This window comes from Lepidochelys kempii, chromosome 10, assembly GCF_965140285.1.
Source record: "Lepidochelys kempii isolate rLepKem1 chromosome 10, rLepKem1.hap1, whole genome shotgun sequence".
Taxonomy (NCBI): domain Eukaryota; kingdom Metazoa; phylum Chordata; order Testudines; family Cheloniidae; genus Lepidochelys; species Lepidochelys kempii.
In genome coordinates, this window is record NC_136389.1 from 35,609,055 (window position 1) to 35,624,683 (window position 15,629).

The 15,629-nt window shown below is 57.4% G+C and overlaps 1 protein-coding gene across 4 annotated transcripts in view; it reads left to right on the forward strand.

The window, feature by feature from the left end:
• Positions 1-15,146, forward strand: part of CAPN15 (calpain 15) — a 95,608-nt gene extending 80,462 nt beyond the window's left edge. For all 4 annotated transcript variants that reach the window (XM_073362858.2, XM_073362856.2, XM_073362859.2 and 1 more), the window contains 9 exons: positions 1,077-1,260; positions 3,952-4,175; positions 5,393-5,518; positions 6,661-6,813; positions 8,514-8,675; positions 9,578-9,807; positions 10,408-10,553; positions 11,256-11,434; positions 11,788-15,146. In XM_073362858.2, the coding sequence (XP_073218959.2) occupies positions 1,077-1,260; positions 3,952-4,175; positions 5,393-5,518; positions 6,661-6,813; positions 8,514-8,675; positions 9,578-9,807; positions 10,408-10,553; positions 11,256-11,434; positions 11,788-11,965 (1,582 nt within the window). In that variant the 3' untranslated portion in view covers positions 11,966-15,146. The remainder of the gene's footprint in view (positions 1-1,076; positions 1,261-3,951; positions 4,176-5,392; positions 5,519-6,660; positions 6,814-8,513; positions 8,676-9,577; positions 9,808-10,407; positions 10,554-11,255; positions 11,435-11,787) is intronic.
• The last annotated feature ends 483 nt before the right edge of the window (positions 15,147-15,629 follow it).

The window sequence follows — 15,629 nt, forward strand, 5'->3', positions numbered from 1 at the left end:
TTTAGTGTCTGCATCCACAGATGAACTCCTGAGCCCCATTCCTGATCTCCTGCTAGACAAGTTCAGACAGGGCCGCCGGGATCTGTCCCACTCCCTTGTGGTCTCTGCCCCTCTGGCGTGGCTGCATGTGCATGGCTGTAAGATGACTTGGGCATGGCCAGGCAGGATAAGAGCCAAGGTCCTTCACGCTCAGTGTCCTGTTTTACGGTGGCCAGTGCTGGACGCTCAGATGACAAGGCAAGAACCCCGCAGTAGCAGATGTGGGATAATTTGCCTCATCCTGGTACTTAATAGCTAGCAATTGGCTCAAACCCTGAAGCACAAGGTTTAACGTCCCTTCCAGAATGGTTGCTGATGAGCACTTGGCATGTTCCATGCCCATCTACATGCCTGCCCCCTTGACTTGGCAGTGAGTGGCCGGGATAGCTCAGAAAGCCTGCTCTTTTCCTGGTCTCTGGAGCTGCCTCGTCTCTTTCCTCTCTGCAGCCCATGGGGAACGTAAAGCAGAGTTTTTTCGGGTGTTGACTCTAGGTGGAGGGCACTCCCTGCTGGCAGTGCCAGGCTGTGTACTCCTGTATGCTTAGCCAACCTGGACACCATTCTGCTATTCTTCCTGGAAGCAGAAAGCATGAAAAGGGCTAATCCATTGGGCAGGGCCAGTGCGCAAAATACTCCTTGCCCCACAGGGCAGGATACAGCACAGGGGCCAAGCCTGCTGCAGCTGGAATCCCTGGCAAAGCTCTCGGGGCTGGGCTGGCACCTCACCCACCCCAGCCAGATCACAGGTACCCTGTGGCTGGGGTGTCCCCGCAGCCGGCTAAGAAGGCAGGAATCCAGCTGGAGGGACCTTTCTATTCCAAGGGTCCAGCTAGGCTGGTGGGATCCAAGGGCACGTCTAGCTAGTTCCTGGCTCCTCTGTAGAGCAGGCACAGGAATATCCCCAAGGTGAATGTTCTCTTCCGCCGCCCACCTGGCCCCGTGCCCCCTCTCAGCTCAAGGCCGTCTCTCCATACCAATGCCGCAGACGTGCCTCCTCCAGCACGGTTCCTGAGGCCTCTTGTCTGGTCTCTCCCCAGGTTCTTGAGCGCCCTGGCGGTGCTGGCAGAGCGGCCGGAGCTGGTGGAGAGGGTGATGATCACGCGGACCATGTGCCCAGAAGGAGCCTATCAGGTGCGGCTGTGCAAAGACGGCACGTGGACCACAGTGTTGGTGGATGACATGCTGCCCTGTGATGAGTGTGGCTACCTCCTCTTCTCTCAGGTCAGCACCCCCTCCTCCTGCCTTGGCAACCATTGGCCACTGGGTGGCTGACAGGAGGGGTTGATGTTCCATGGGTGAGCGGGTGGGGAGCTCTGACAGGCCTGCAGTGGGACAGAGAGCGACGCAGCACGAATAGCCCCTTCCACCAGGACATGTAGATCAAAATCACAGGGCTAGGGGGGATGCTGATCACAGTCCACCCTGTGCCTCGCTGTTGGCTGTGGAGTGGGTAATGGGGAACAGTCATGGTTCCACGGCCTGCTGTGGGGTGAGTTTCTCCCTTTATTACAGTGGTTGCAGGCGGCGCCTGTGTTAGACTGCCAAGCTGTCTCCATTGCAGCCTCCTTGGGCCTCACGTGCATGTAACTTGCTGAGTTTCCTTCCTCCCTTCTGCACTTACAGACTCTTCTGTTTTTTAAGCATGAGCCGTCTTCGAGCCTTGGGATGGGAGAAAAGAGGGCCACAGTTTGAAGCAGGGCAGGGCCCCGTTCTCAGTGGGGACTGCCTCCGTTAACCTTTGCTTGGTTTGAGGGGGGACGTTCGACATAAATACACTCTGAGCAATTGTCAGATCGCTTCTGGGCGTGCTCAGCTGGCATCTGCTTGGATTGTGACTGATTAAAAAAGGCTCGGCCCCTTTGGGACATCACTGCCTGTTATCACTGCCTGTTCTCCCTGCCCAGTCTGACAGGCCCAGCGGCTGCTTGCTGGGCTCATTTGCATGAAGGAGATTGGAAGTGTCCTTTCTGAAACACAGGCCGGAAAATCCTCCGGACAAACCGCACTGCCTCAGTGTCAGAGACCCGAGAAAATCAGGGGCACAGAAAACAGTGTGGGTCTCTGCTTGGCTGGCAGCTTTCTGCAAATCCTCAGCATTCATTTCAAAATCAAAACAACCGTGGGCCGGATTTCTGCAGGCATCTGTTCCAGCTCCCCTGTGAGTGAACAGAGATATATAGGAAAGCCAGGGCACCATTAAAGGGAAACTAAAAAGGGGGGAAATACATCTCTGTGCCCAGCTTGTGCCTCCTCATGAAGCACAGAGAAGGCTGGATAAGAATTACAGTTACATATTTATTTTCAGAATAAAGTGTGTTTTTATTTTACATTAGAAATATTAAGTAGGGCCTTCCCTGAGTTTTTTGGAGGTTTCCTTGCAGGTCTTGCATGTGGATTGAACTTTCTTTGGTCTTGGGTGGAAGAGCAGAATTGAACCTTTAAGAAAAGGAATTTTTCTCTTAGATGTTTTGTAGGTGTTGGAATTTATAAGCGATAACCAATGTGAACCAAAAGCCTGAGTTTTAAAAAGTCAAAGTAAGAGCAGCATCAGGGCCCACTTGTATAGGATCTCAAGCAGAGATAAATAACATTTTTGTAGGGCAGGGAGAAGGGACTTTTAAAAACAAAACACAAAAGCACTTTCAGGCTTTCTTTGTAGATCACAAAGAAGCCTCATTCTTCTCCCCCATCTCAGAAGGTCCCACCCCAGTCACCTCCTCCTGGAATGTCACCTTTCAGTCACAAAATGTCATGCAATGTGGATAATCCTAGGGTGCGCTTCATCTGTTGATCTCAAAGCACTTTACCACTGTTCCTGCAGCACGGTGTTAGCTCAGCCAGGTTGCATGTAGGCGGTGTTTTCTGTTACTTTTTGAAATGTGTAACTTAACATCTAGCCCCAACAAGAGACATGCCAGATATCGCTTCAGTCACTTTGCTGTCATCTGCTCCGCCTCTGTTTTTTATCTCCATGGGCTGTAAGCTCCTTGGGTGGGGAGCTGCCGTGTGTTTGCCAAGTGCCTCACTCATCTAACAAAGCGCCTGCCCTAGGATTATTTATTATGTGTATTGTGGTAGTGCTAGGAGCCCCAGGCATAGACCAGGACCCCATTATGCTAGGCGCTGCACAATCAATCATACAGGCTGTGCCATGTGGCTAGTGCTGATGGAACCTTTGCAGATTTCTAGTTGTATTCACGCAGTCTTTGCATTTATTTATGAATATATAATCCGCGTAACAATGCCACAGCCTAGCACCATAATAAAGCAATTTAAGGGAACGCTCCTCCTGCGAAGCAGCCTCTGTCTAATTACTTCTTCCCATTGTCCCTGCACTGCGGGGGAGAGAAGTTTGCTGTTGTGTCTCTGACATCTCTGAGCTGTCATCTATTTGTCCTTGAAGCAATCTCGTCTCTATGTTGTGTGAAATATAATTGGTTCAATCTGCAAATGCTCTGTAGTCAGCCTAATCCATGGGGCTGGCTTTTGGAGGGAGTGGGTATGAATCCAGACATTCAAGGCTCATTTGAAATCCCCTTTTCTTATTAAACATTCCTAAATCCAGATTTACTGGGAAGTGGGGCCATTAGCCTGCGTTTGAAAACCTGTCCAGATACATCTCTGCACCACACTGTCGGCAGAGCCTTCACAGCCTCTTGGGCCAACTCCAGCACGTGGTGGAGGGAGTGATGCCACGGGAACCAGATGCTGGTCAGATAAGATTCATTCAAAGGCAGCCACTCAGTAACTCACCCTGTGGCCTGCTCTGCGTGATCTTTGCAGGGTGGGGTCAAGGAGACCGGGGGGAACTTTCGCGCAAAGGTCCTGGCTTGCATGAATGTGAGTGCGACTCTGTGTAGCTGGCTTCACGCCTCCATGTGCTTGTAACCCCTGGTTCTCTCCCTTTCCCAGGCCCAGAGGAAGCAGCTGTGGGTAGCCCTCATTGAGAAGGCTCTGGCCAAGCTGCATGGTTCATACTTTGCCCTCCAGGCGGGGCGCGCCATCGAAGGCCTGGCTACGCTAACCGGCGCCCCCTGCGAGAGCCTGATGCTGCAGGTCAGCTCCACTAACCCTCGCGAGGAGCCCATTGACACTGACCTCATCTGGGCCAAAATGCTGAGTTCTAAGGAGGCTGGGTAAGATGAGGCGGGAGGGGTTCATGTTCAGCTGTCAGGAGCATAGAGTTGTAAAAGAGAGTCTAGAGTGGCAGCTCTTATTCATAGAGAGCACAGAAGAGAAGCTAGAGTGTCAACCCAGGATGCAACCTGCCCCACTTGGCAGCCTTGATAAATGTTGGCAGCAGGGCCCTGGGCATAGTGCTAGGAAGTGACTTTCTCCTTATTCGTTTTTGTACAGAAAATCCAACCCTGATGAATTTCGCTCCCATAGTTATCACCAGACTGGGTTGCATTTTAAATGGCTGATTGTTAACCTGATGATTCATTTGATGTTTTTGCTCTGCTTGAGTTTTGTTTTCCAATCTTCTATATTATTAAGGCCCCACCCTTGCATATTCCCCCACTGGGGCGTAACGTTGCTGCAGTGAGAAGTGAAACCGGATCTGTGAGACTAGAAGAAGGCAGGGTTCATTTGGATCTGCGATGAAGGGCATTGGGAGATGCAGGGATAAGGGAGGGAAGTTAGGGTCCTGGATGGCAGGTTGTGTTGAGTGCTCGGAACTGGCGATATTTCTCTCTGGCAGGGGAGAGTGGAGCCGGGATCATTAAACAGACCATATGCGATGTCCAGGGTTCTGCTGCACAGTTGGTTGTCTGCCCTTTTCTTTAATAGTGTGATGCCACCTGCAGAGACTACAGAGCCCAGCATGCAGTGCTTCTCTGTGTCTGAAGTGGGGTGTCCAGTGGAAGCTCTAGAATGCAGCACTCAGTGGTCTATAACCTGCTCCAAGCAGACCTGAGTGCTGTGTGCCAGGCCAGTGGTCTCAGCAGGCACTATCTACATGGGGTGGCTGCAGTCTGTTTTGCTGTATGCCCGGCACGGGCAGCCCTAGCCCTTGGCATTGCCAATGGGGCCTTGGGCTGGGGCAGAATACGGGGAGACCTGGGGAGCTTCAGGACAAAGAGCCTGGCTGTGGGATGAATAGAGAGCGAACGTTCTTGAGAGCAGAATGTGTGACTGGCACTAGCAGCCATGGGCGGGGCCATCTCCTGGCTGGCACTGGGCCGCCTGTCACTGAACCAGGGGAGCTCCTCTTGGGATTAGAGAATGATTGTCCCTGGCTCTATGTCCTTATGTGGAGGGGAAGGGCTAGCTCCCAGCCTCTCCTTCCATCCCTGTCAGTGCCACACGGCCTGGCGCCAATCTCCTTTGTTCTCCTCCCTGCCCATTGCAGGTTTCTGATGGGCGCCTCCTGCGGCGGGGGCAACATGAAGGTGGATGACGCAGCCTATGAGAGCATGGGCCTTCGCCCGCGGCACGCCTACTCAATACTGGACGTGCGGGACGTGCAGAGCCGCAGGTGAGCCGGGCCACGGTGCACATGGTATCGTGTCGCCAGTCCCCTCTGTGCTCGGGAGGGTGGGGCCAGCAGCACAGAGCCTGGAGTGTTGAGGCTTTGCCAGCCCCCTGCACCTGCCCAGGGGTTACTGACAGAGCCTTGCTCTAGCTGGGTTTGTGGTGTCAGTGTAGGGCCGAGCTGAAATCCCGGGGAAATGGAGTGTGTGTGTCATGTGGCTGAGGATGGGGGTGTTGGGTTATGGGGCAATCTGTGCTGAATGGCCCCCCTGCAGGCCTTGGCCCCAAGGGGACTCCAGGAACCCCAATAACAAACATGGCCAAGTCTCCACAGTGGAATCCCTTGCTCTGTCCCTTGGTGTCACACAAACTGGTTTATGCTTTGAGGTGCTGCTGTGCTGTAGGCCACCACCCCCAGCGTCCTTGCCTGCTGTATGCTGGGTGGCCCTGATCTAGCTGGGCTAGCTGTCCCTGATCTTTACTGGCCAGGGGGGAGGGAGCTGCACAGAAAGGTTCCCCACCTGCCCCCCTGATTTTGTCTGTTTGTCTGGTACAAACAGGCCAGCCTCCAGCTGAGGCTGTAAGGGCCTTGGGGTGGGGCTGCTACCTGTGCTGGCAATATGCCGTGCCACTTCCTCATCCTCACTGGCAGAGATGGGGAGGGGTATGCTATGGAAGGCCTGCTTTCAAAGCTAGCTCAGTGCGCTCAGTTTGGGATCTCTTTAATGGCTTGCCTACATCACACCACTCTGCTGCTTGGTGCTGCCGTGCAAGTAGCCTCTGCTGAGTGCAGCTTAAGGACGGTACTTGGGTTGCAGCAGATACATGATGGAAGGGCACTGGTGGAGGTGTGGGGGGACCAAGGCTGGGATAGCAGGCAGGGGGCTGTGGGTCTGGACTGAGGTGCACTGGCAGGGCAGAGCTGTGCCAGGATCCCAGGGGTGGGATAGTGGCAGCTGTTTAGGATCTAGGTGCATTGGCAGAGTGAGGACAGGAAGTTACCTTTTTTGCTGGCTCACCCTTGGGGACGGGGGAGAGTCTCGGGAGATGAAAAATGTCTAGTGGGTTGTAGCTGATGAGCGCAGTAGCTATGCCCTTCGCCCGGCACTGCTGTGATTCTGGGGACTGTTCCCTCTGTACCATCAGGCTGCTGCGGCTCCGGAACCCCTGGGGCCGCTTCTCCTGGAATGGCAGCTGGTCCGACGAGTGGCCCCACTGGCCGGTGCACTTGCGTCACGATCTGATGCCCCATGGGAGTAGCGAGGGCGTCTTCTGGATGGAGTATGGCGACTTCATCAGGTAAAGCCGAGCAGGAGGCTCCCCGTGTGCCAGCACCTGGGGGCTGCACTGGGTCCCCCTCGCCCTGCTGGGCTCCGAATTCCTGGCCTCGTCATTATCTGTTATAGGACAGGAGCTGGGCAGCTCCCCCACCGGGCCTGTCCTGCCTCCCCCTGGGACTGAATCTAGTGAGAGCGCCAGATCCCAACATCCCTGGGCTCATGTCAGACTGCTGCCACCTGGACTGAGAGTCTAGCTTCAAAAAAAGCCAAGCTAGGCAGAGCTTGGCTGAGTGGCAGCTGGGGCTGGGAGGGTACCAAGGTTTGCATGGGGTAAATACCTGGGGCGAGGGAGGTGGCTCAAAGGGAAGGAGGAGGGGAAACGGGATGAAATTACAAAAGGGAAAATTTAGCCCCTAAATCAGGAAAAATCTGGCTGCTCCTGAGCTCTCTCAGAGCTTCCTGAGGGGCATGGGGGACAGGACACAGCTCTGGAGAAATCCTGAGGGCTGAGTCCTGCCCTGCTCCTGGGCTCCCATGTACTCCACAGCAAGGCAAGGCCGGGGCCTGAGGAGAAGACCCCTGGGTTCCCATGACAGCCTGGGGCTGAGGCTCACAAGCATGGGTAGTTGGGCACAAGGTCAGACATGGACAGATACACAGACTGCATTAAAATGCCCAATTTGGAGTCGGCAGTAAATGCTCCAGGGGCTGGGAGGCCTCTTAGCTAAGGCAGTCCTCGCTAGCCACTCTGGCCAGGGCAGTGCGGCCGGCTGGCCCCTGTGGCAGGGGTCTGTGTTGACTCCCACCCGCGATCCCAGTGGGTCCGGTATGTGATGCAGGGTCAGACCTGGCCAGTGTTGGGATGAGGAAGTCCTGCCAGATGTGCTGCTGGCGATTCGTGGGCCCAGGCCAGTGGTGTGTGCCACCTTAAAGGAGACTTGAATCCGAGCGCCTGGTTGTTTGTGGGCCTTCAGGGCCGCAGGGACAGGGCTGGCAGGATCTGGTGCAGCGCTGGCTGGGCTGTGCCCGCATCACCTGTCCCTTGCCAAGCCTGGTGCTTTGGCGCCACCTAGTGGTGGTCATCGTGCTGGTGCCATCTCCTGAAGGAGGAATCCTCTCCTAATATGCCTCTAGCCCCTCAGGGTCCTTTGAGGCCCCTGGGCATGGGGGCAGGGCCTGCACTTGTTGGGAAAGAGCCATTTAATTCCCTCTCCCCCCATCCCCTGTGCTGCTCTCCTTTATTTCTGCCCCTTCCTCCCTCTTTCCCACCCGCTCCTTGCCTCTTCCACCGGGAACACCAGGGGCTGGGGAGCCTGGGCCAGGGCTCCAGGGCAGTCCCTGTAGCACCCCCTGCTGGGCAGCACAGCCACCCAGGGCCACCCCATTGGGCTCGGGCTCCAGCCTGGGGGCCGTGCAAGGAGAGAGGCTGAGCGTGGGGGTGCGCTGGCCAGGCGAGTCTGGCCCAGCCCCTGCTCGTTGGGAAGCCCCTCTCCATTGCAGAGAATGTGGTTCGCACCATGCTGACCCACCCGCAGTGCGGCTCCTGTCTGTGGGTAGCCATCTGCATCCTCCTTGGAGGCACTCTGTTGCCCAGCGGTGGGTAGGGTGGGGCTGGATCCATTCACCAAGGCCCTGGTGCAGCCTGAGTTTGCAAGCCCCAGCTCAGCCATGGCTACCGTTGCCTGGGACTGACGCTGGCTTTGGCCCCGCTCCTGGCAGATACTTTGACTCAGTGGATATCTGCAAGCTCCACTCAGACTGGCATGAAGTTCGGGTGCAGGGCACCTTCCCCAACAAGGCCAGCGGACCCGTGACAGTGACCTCGCTGACAGTGCTGGAGCGCGCTGCGCTGGAGTTCGCCCTCTTCCAGGAGGGCAGCAGGTGAGGCAGGAAAACCAGGTGTGGCACTTGGGCAAGGAGCAATGCCTTGGATCCAGTTCAGACAAGCAGTGCAGGGGGGAACAGGTCTGGGAGCCAGGAGTCTGGGATTCCATTCTCAGCTCTGCCCCTCGCCCCTGGGTGACCACAGGCAAGTCATTGCCATGCTCTGGGCCTCAGTTTCCCCTCTGTAAATGGGGATAGTAATCCTGCCCTGCCATTAACACGTGCAAAGCTCTTTGGGATCCTTGTTCGAGTGATGCTGGCGACAGGCCAGCTGTTGTTATTCCCTGACTGCCCAAAGCAGCCTGGGCTGGGAATTGTCTGGATCTTCCCTCCTGGGACTGGCCTGGGAGGCGGCTCTGCTGCGATGCCTCGATGCCGCTTATTGCGGATGAGAACAGGGCTTGGCAGGAAGCTCTCTGCCCCATCTGCCGGCGGCGAGTGTAAAGCACAGGCTTGGTGCAGGAGACACATGAAGGGGAAAGATCACCAAAATCTGCCTTGGGTTTTATTGTAATCCGCTGATACCAACACCCGGGACGTGTCTCCCTCTGCCTGAGCTGGGTGCAAGCAGGAGGGGTTTGTATCAGGCAAAGGGCGCCCAGGTCAGCATGGGGAGTCTTTCTTGGGTACACGCTTGCCCCCTGAATCCCTACTCTGTATGACAGAGCTATGCCTGTAAAGCACTCATGTTGCTGCTAGGGGGTGCTCCTGCCATGCTTTCCCCAGGCCCAGCTGGTGGATCTGCTCCGCTCGCCTGTCCTGCTCACGGCAGCACCGCTCACCTTGGCAGTCCAGCCGTATCCCCCGGTTAGAGCCTCCCCATCCAGGGTGGGCAGGGGCATGGCTGGCTCAGTCCTGACTTCTTTCCTCCCCTCTCTTCCCTCCCCCCCGCCGGGCAGGCGCTCCGACATGGTGGACAGCCACTTGCTGGACCTGTGCATCATGGTGTTCCGCGCCACATTCACCAGCGGAAACAAGCTGACCCTGGGCCGGCTGGTGGCCCACAGCAAGCGGGCAGTGAAGAAGTTTGTGAACTGCGACGTCATGCTGGAGCCGGGCGAATACGCTGTCGTGTGCTGTGCCTTCAACCACTGGAACGCCCCGCTGCCGGGCACGTCCTCTGGCCAGGGTGGGGCCCCCGGTGCACTCCCAGCTCAGCACACCAGCCCACTGAGCGTGCCCTGCAGGGAGGGGCTGTGGGACTGGTTGTACTGCCGCCTCGCTCCTGTGCTGCAGGCAGGGGCTGCGAGGGACAGTGGTATCTCCCCCTGGCTTTCCCCATTGGCTGGGCATGTCCCTGCAGCTTGCCCTGAGGGGCTGTGGGGTGGGTTGGAGAGGGAAGGCAGCTTGGCGAGAGTCCAGGTCCTTGTCTCTCCAGGATTGCGCCCCATCTCCGTTTCATGAGACACAGGCGATCTCACGGGGGAAAGAGGGCCACCGTAAGCACAGCCCACCCAGCCCTTCCCCAGCCTGGTACCTGCAGTTACCTGCCTCGGTTTCCCCTGTCCGGGGGTGACTAAGGCCTGTCCCAAGGGGGCTGTGATATCAGTGGAGCTCAGTGAGGTGCTGGTGAAGGGAACAGGATGCCCTGGGCAGTGTCCTGTCCCAAGCAGCAGGAGTTGAACTGGAATCTGATGGAGGAGCTGGACGAGTGGGGAAGCACGGGCAGGATGGTGGGGGCTGGAGGGCCTGGCGCACCCCCTCATTGAAGCCATCTTTTTCTCCCCAGCCTCCAGCCCCCCCGCCGACAGCTCCAGCTACATCCTGGCCATCTACAGCTCCCGCCTGGTGATGGTGGAGCAGGTCGAGGCGCAGCCCACCACACTGGCCGACGCCATCATCCTGCTGACCGAGAACAAGGGCGAGCGGCACGAGGTGGGTGCGGGGCCCTGCTGAGTCCCAAGCTGCAGGCTGACGGGTCGGTACACACGGGCTGCCCCAGGTCCGTCTGTGCTGCAGCCTCCCTGCCCGGGGAGAGGGATGTGCGCTAGTGGGGCTGGAGCTAGTGCACTACAAATAGCCAGCTGGCCCCACTCGCCCCTAGCTCACCGCTGCTGCTGGCTACGGAGACACCTCCCCTGGGTCGGACTGGTGGCTCTTGCTTGTGGCTAGAGGGGGTCTCCCCTTTGCTGCAGCTTCTCCGTCCCTCCCCCACAGGGAGCCTGGCTCAGCTCAGTCGTGTGCCCTGACCTCTGGGGGCCAGGTTTCCCTGCCAGGTGAGTAGGGCGGGCTGGTGGGAGGGCAGTACCTGGCTGGCAGATCCCACAGGTACCCTGCTTGGGTGCATGGGGGTGTGAATGGGCTCAGTCCCTGGAGAGCAGGGAGGGCAGGGGATGGGGACACAGGGCATCCCTGTGCCTGCAGGATCATCCCTCCCTCCTCTGGGTGCTGAGGTGGGAAAATACTGGTGATGCAAAGTGAGGGCAGGTGCCTTGGATGGCTTGGAGTGAGCAGGAGAGGCCGGCAGCTCCCTCTGGTTGGCTGGGTTCCTGTTGTGACGGTGGGCACTGACTCTGTGGCTCTGGCGCAGGGGTTGGGAGGGGCCTGCCCGTCTGACCCTGCTGGTTGTCCCGGCAGGGCCGCGAGGGGATGACCTGCTACTACTTGACGCATGGCTGGGCGGGGCTGATCGTGGTGGTGGAGAACCGGCACCCCAAGTCCTACCTGCACGTCCAGTGCGACTGCACGGACAGCTTCAATGTGGTGTCCACGCGGGGCAGCCTGAAAACCCAGGACAGCGTGCCACCACTGCACAGGTGAGGGGACACCCCGGGGAATGCCAGGAATGAGGCTGCCATGTGGCAGGCCCAGACTGCTGGCCCAGGGCATGGCCTGGCGAGGGGATCTGGTGCCGCCAGCCTGACCACAGAGACCCCCATGAGGCAGGGGCTGGTGAGGGAGTCCGGTACCTCCAGCCCAACCACAGAGCCCCTCTGGGAAAGGGGCTGCCGAGGGAGCCTAGCTGCTGGCCAAGCCCCCGAGCCCTGTGGCCCTAACAAGGCCCTGCCATGAGGGAGCCCCACGTAGGAGCACGTGTCTCTCAGCAGCTGCACCCATGGGCAGAGAGCAGGCTCCGGCTGCACCCACACTGATCACTCTCCCCCTGCAGACAGGTGCTGGTGATCCTCTCCCAGCTGGAAGGCAATGCTGGCTTCTCCATCACCCACCGCCTGGTGCACCGCAAAGCCGCCCAGGCCTTCCTCAATGACTGGATGTCAACGAAAGGGACCCACAACCCGCTGCTCACCCCTGAAGTGGCGGGGTTGCACGGGCCCCGGCCGCTATGACAACCAGCCCAGCCCTCCCTGCCCCTCTCCTGCTTCTGCCTTCTTGCTTTAACCAAGGCCCTGGCCCCGGCTGCTTCGGGCTGCTTCCCGACCCGGCGGTGCTGAGCCACCAGGGGGCAGTGCCACAGCATCCCGCCAGGCGCCTTTCCCTCAGGGCTGGGGATCCTCCCCCGCTCCCCTCCCTGCCTCCGCACAACCCCTGTCCGCCAGCGCACGCACTTTACAGGGAGCCAGCCGGGGCGGGGGCAGTCTCAGGATCCTGGCCCTTCCCCCGCCCCTCCAGCGCATGCGCTTGGTCTGGAGGAATGGCCACCAATCGCCAGGGCAGCCGGGAGCCTTGGCCAGGCTGGGGGAGGAGAACGGGGGCGGGGAGGCAGGTTCCTTCCCAACCCTACGGTCACTCAGGACTCTGCTCCCTCCGCTAGCGTCAGGCACCTGATGCTGCAAAAAACAATATACCTCTGACTGACGTCTGTCCGTCTGTCTGCGCTCCCTGCCACCCGCCTGGTACCGCGGGGCCCGGCTCTGGGATCGCCCGCCTGGTCGCTGTGGAAGCATGGCTGCAGCAAGCTGGTGGGGCCCGGTGTAGCCGGCCTCGGGCCCTGCCTTGCCCTCCTGTCGGCTGTTTGCCAGCCAAAGAGAATTGAGAGCTAGTGTGAGACCGAGCTCCTGGCAAGGACAGAGGAAGCCAGGGGGCCAGCCCAGGCGAAGTGGGCTCACGTGGGCTGTCGGGAAGGTGCTGCTGCTTTAAATGGCCATGGGTGCATGGAATCACCTCTGCCCGGCCCGGCCTGGGGCACTGGCATCTCTGCCTCCAGCTGCATCTCATGCCAGCGGCTTTGCAGGAGGCTGATGGCGAATATCAGGGAGAGGAAGATCAGGCTGGGAATTTACATGACCCACAAATCTGGTAAAAGTTGCTGGCCAATGTCCTGATCTCTGAGCCCCCAAACCAGCTCTGGGTAAAGCCTTATGCCCCAGAGGTTTCTGGGGCTGGTAGTTTTTTGTCCCATGGCCTGCAGGGGGATGTTTGTCCATATTTCACCAGGGCAAAGAACAGTGTTTGGGGGCAGCCCCCTCCTGCAGCGGGCAGAACGAGGCTGCTCGGAGCTGCTTTTTCCCCTGGGAGGGGGGCGGTGATTTCTTTTGAAAAGCAGCTGTTAACGTTTTACAAAGCGTCTTTTACCAAAATGGAGTGAAATGGCCCTTTTCTTCGCTGCGTTATGAGACACGGGGCATGTGTGGGATTCCAGCCCCCTCCCAGCGCCCGTGCTCAGTGTGTGCGAGGAACACGTGTACTATGCAGTACTGGCCGTAGGGAGCAGTGTTAGGAGAGAAGCCATGAGCTGTGCTGGAGAACCATCCCCTGGCACTGACAGTCCAGCCTTCCTCAGTGCGCCTCTCGACCTGTGGCACCGCTGTCCCAGCTTTGGGAGGGCTGGTGCCGGCGTGCAGGGAGACCAGCCAAAGAGACGGCCCGACTACAGGCTGTCTGCCCTGATCCTGGCCTGCTCTGCACCAGGGAAGCCAATGGAGCTGCCCCTGCACAAAAAATTGAGCTTGACTGATGGTTCAGTGCAGCACATGGCTGGGCCCAGGTGAAAGGCGCAGCTGGAGCAGGGATTCTCCAGGGCTGTCAGTGTATGGGGTGGGTACAGCGTAGTGAGTACACCAGCCAGCACTGGGGCTTGGACACAGGCTGGGGGCTGAGCAGACTTGCGCCCCTCCCCCATTGTTTGACAGTTTTGCCATGCACTGACTTTTCTTTTTTTTTAAACGATCATTGCTTTGAACGGCCAATCAAACCCCAGCTAGCTTAGTCAGGGAATCCCTGCCCCACAACTACCCCACTCTGGAGGGATCCCAGAGCTTCTGGAGGGATCCCAGAGCTGCTGGTGGGGCAGGGGGTTCTGCCTAGGCACCTTGTGGGTTTTCAGGGCAGAGGGAGCAGGGGGTGAGGGTCACGTCCGGAGCAGAGGCAGTGAGTCTGGAGCGGCAGCAAATGCCTTGTGCAGTGGACGTCGTGGGGCCCGTTGGAGAGCATTGGCATGGGGTGTCATGGGAGTGACAGTGCAGCCCCTGGCCACTGGGCACTAGCAGGAGATCCGTGCTCATGGCTGATCAGTGTAATGGGCCCAAGACCCCCAAGCTGCCACCTCTGCATGTGGGATTCTGAGCTAGCCAGGTTCCACGGCAGATGAGTCCACTCGGCTTTGTGCAGAGCGTGACTCCCCCAGCTCAGCAAAGCCTCTCTCCCATAGTAGGCCCTTTGACATGAAAATCCCAGGGCGGTTTTAACTCTGGTTTTAAGCTTTGCACTAATCTTCCCCCAAAGGCTCCTGGGAAATGTTCTGTGTTTTTAGCGAGGGGGAGTGATGCTCAGATGGAATCAGCCCTAGCTCAGCCCTGGAGCTGCCTGTTTCATTTACCTGCCCTGATTAACATGATAGTTTTCGGAGGTCCTGAAACAGGCACTCAGTCCCTAGGCATTTAGGCCCCCGGTGTACTCCGGGTTCAGATTCTCCAGCAGAGATGTGTGCTATGGTGAGGCCTGCACAGGTAGCTTGCCAGGCTGTCCCCCGTGAGCAGCGTCTCACCCCCTGAGAGATCAGCTGTGCTGTAGAGACCCAGAATGGGGGCAGGCTGGCGTTTTGCTGGGCACCAAGGGGGTTGGCAGTGCCAAGGCTTATTTTGATCCCAGGTTTCCCCTCCAGGCTGTGAGCATGGGACAATTCTCTCCTCCCTTCTGTTTTTATGGTCTGCACTGTGCTCCCTGGGAAGGAGGGGGGTGGGAATGGGGGAATCTCTGCTGGGAGGGATATTGCCCCTTCGTGTGCGCTGCCTCTCAGACCCTGCTGGCCCCCCGACGTCAGGGAGCAGCTGAGCCAAGCTCTGTTATTTGTAGTTTTTATTCGTCGAACGATGTGTTCTGTTCTTTCCTTTCCTTCTTTGGACGATTCCGTCCTTTTCTTTTCTCTCTCTCTCTCTCTCTCTCTTGTTTTTTCTCTCTCTGAGCTGTGAATATTTTTAACCCTGTAAATACGGTCCAGCTCTTACGAAACACAGGCTATTTTATCAATTGTAAATCAGATCTGTAATCCCTGTATGATACGAATTAATCCATGGGTGGTTTTCAAACTCAGGTTCCAATGGACCAAATAAAGTTTTGTTTTTTAATTAAGCCACTCGTTTACTCTGTTGTTATTTGTGTAGGTCATTTTCAGTCATACACTTAGAAGCCCACGCTGGGAAGCAGGGTTCTCTGTGTTTCATACAAGAAGTGAAATTGAAAGTTCAAAACAAAGAGGAAATGATTTCACGCAGCACACAGTTAGCCAGTGGAACTCATTGCCACAAGATGTTACAGAGGCCAAGAACCTACCAAGATTCAAAGAGGGACTGGACACATCTAGGGACAACATAAGTATCTAGAACTGTTATAGTAAACATTAAAAACTAAACAAGAGTTTGGGGAGGAAATATAAACACTCATGCTTCAGGGCACAAGTCAACCTCTCCCTAATGGGGGTCAGGAGGAAACTTTCCCTGAGAGTTTGTTATCCCATAACTGCTGCTGCAGGGTTTCTCCTATCTTCCTCTAAAGCAGCTGGTACTGCGGCTGAATGCTGGTGTAGGTGGAACCTTTGTCTGAGTTGTTGTGGCA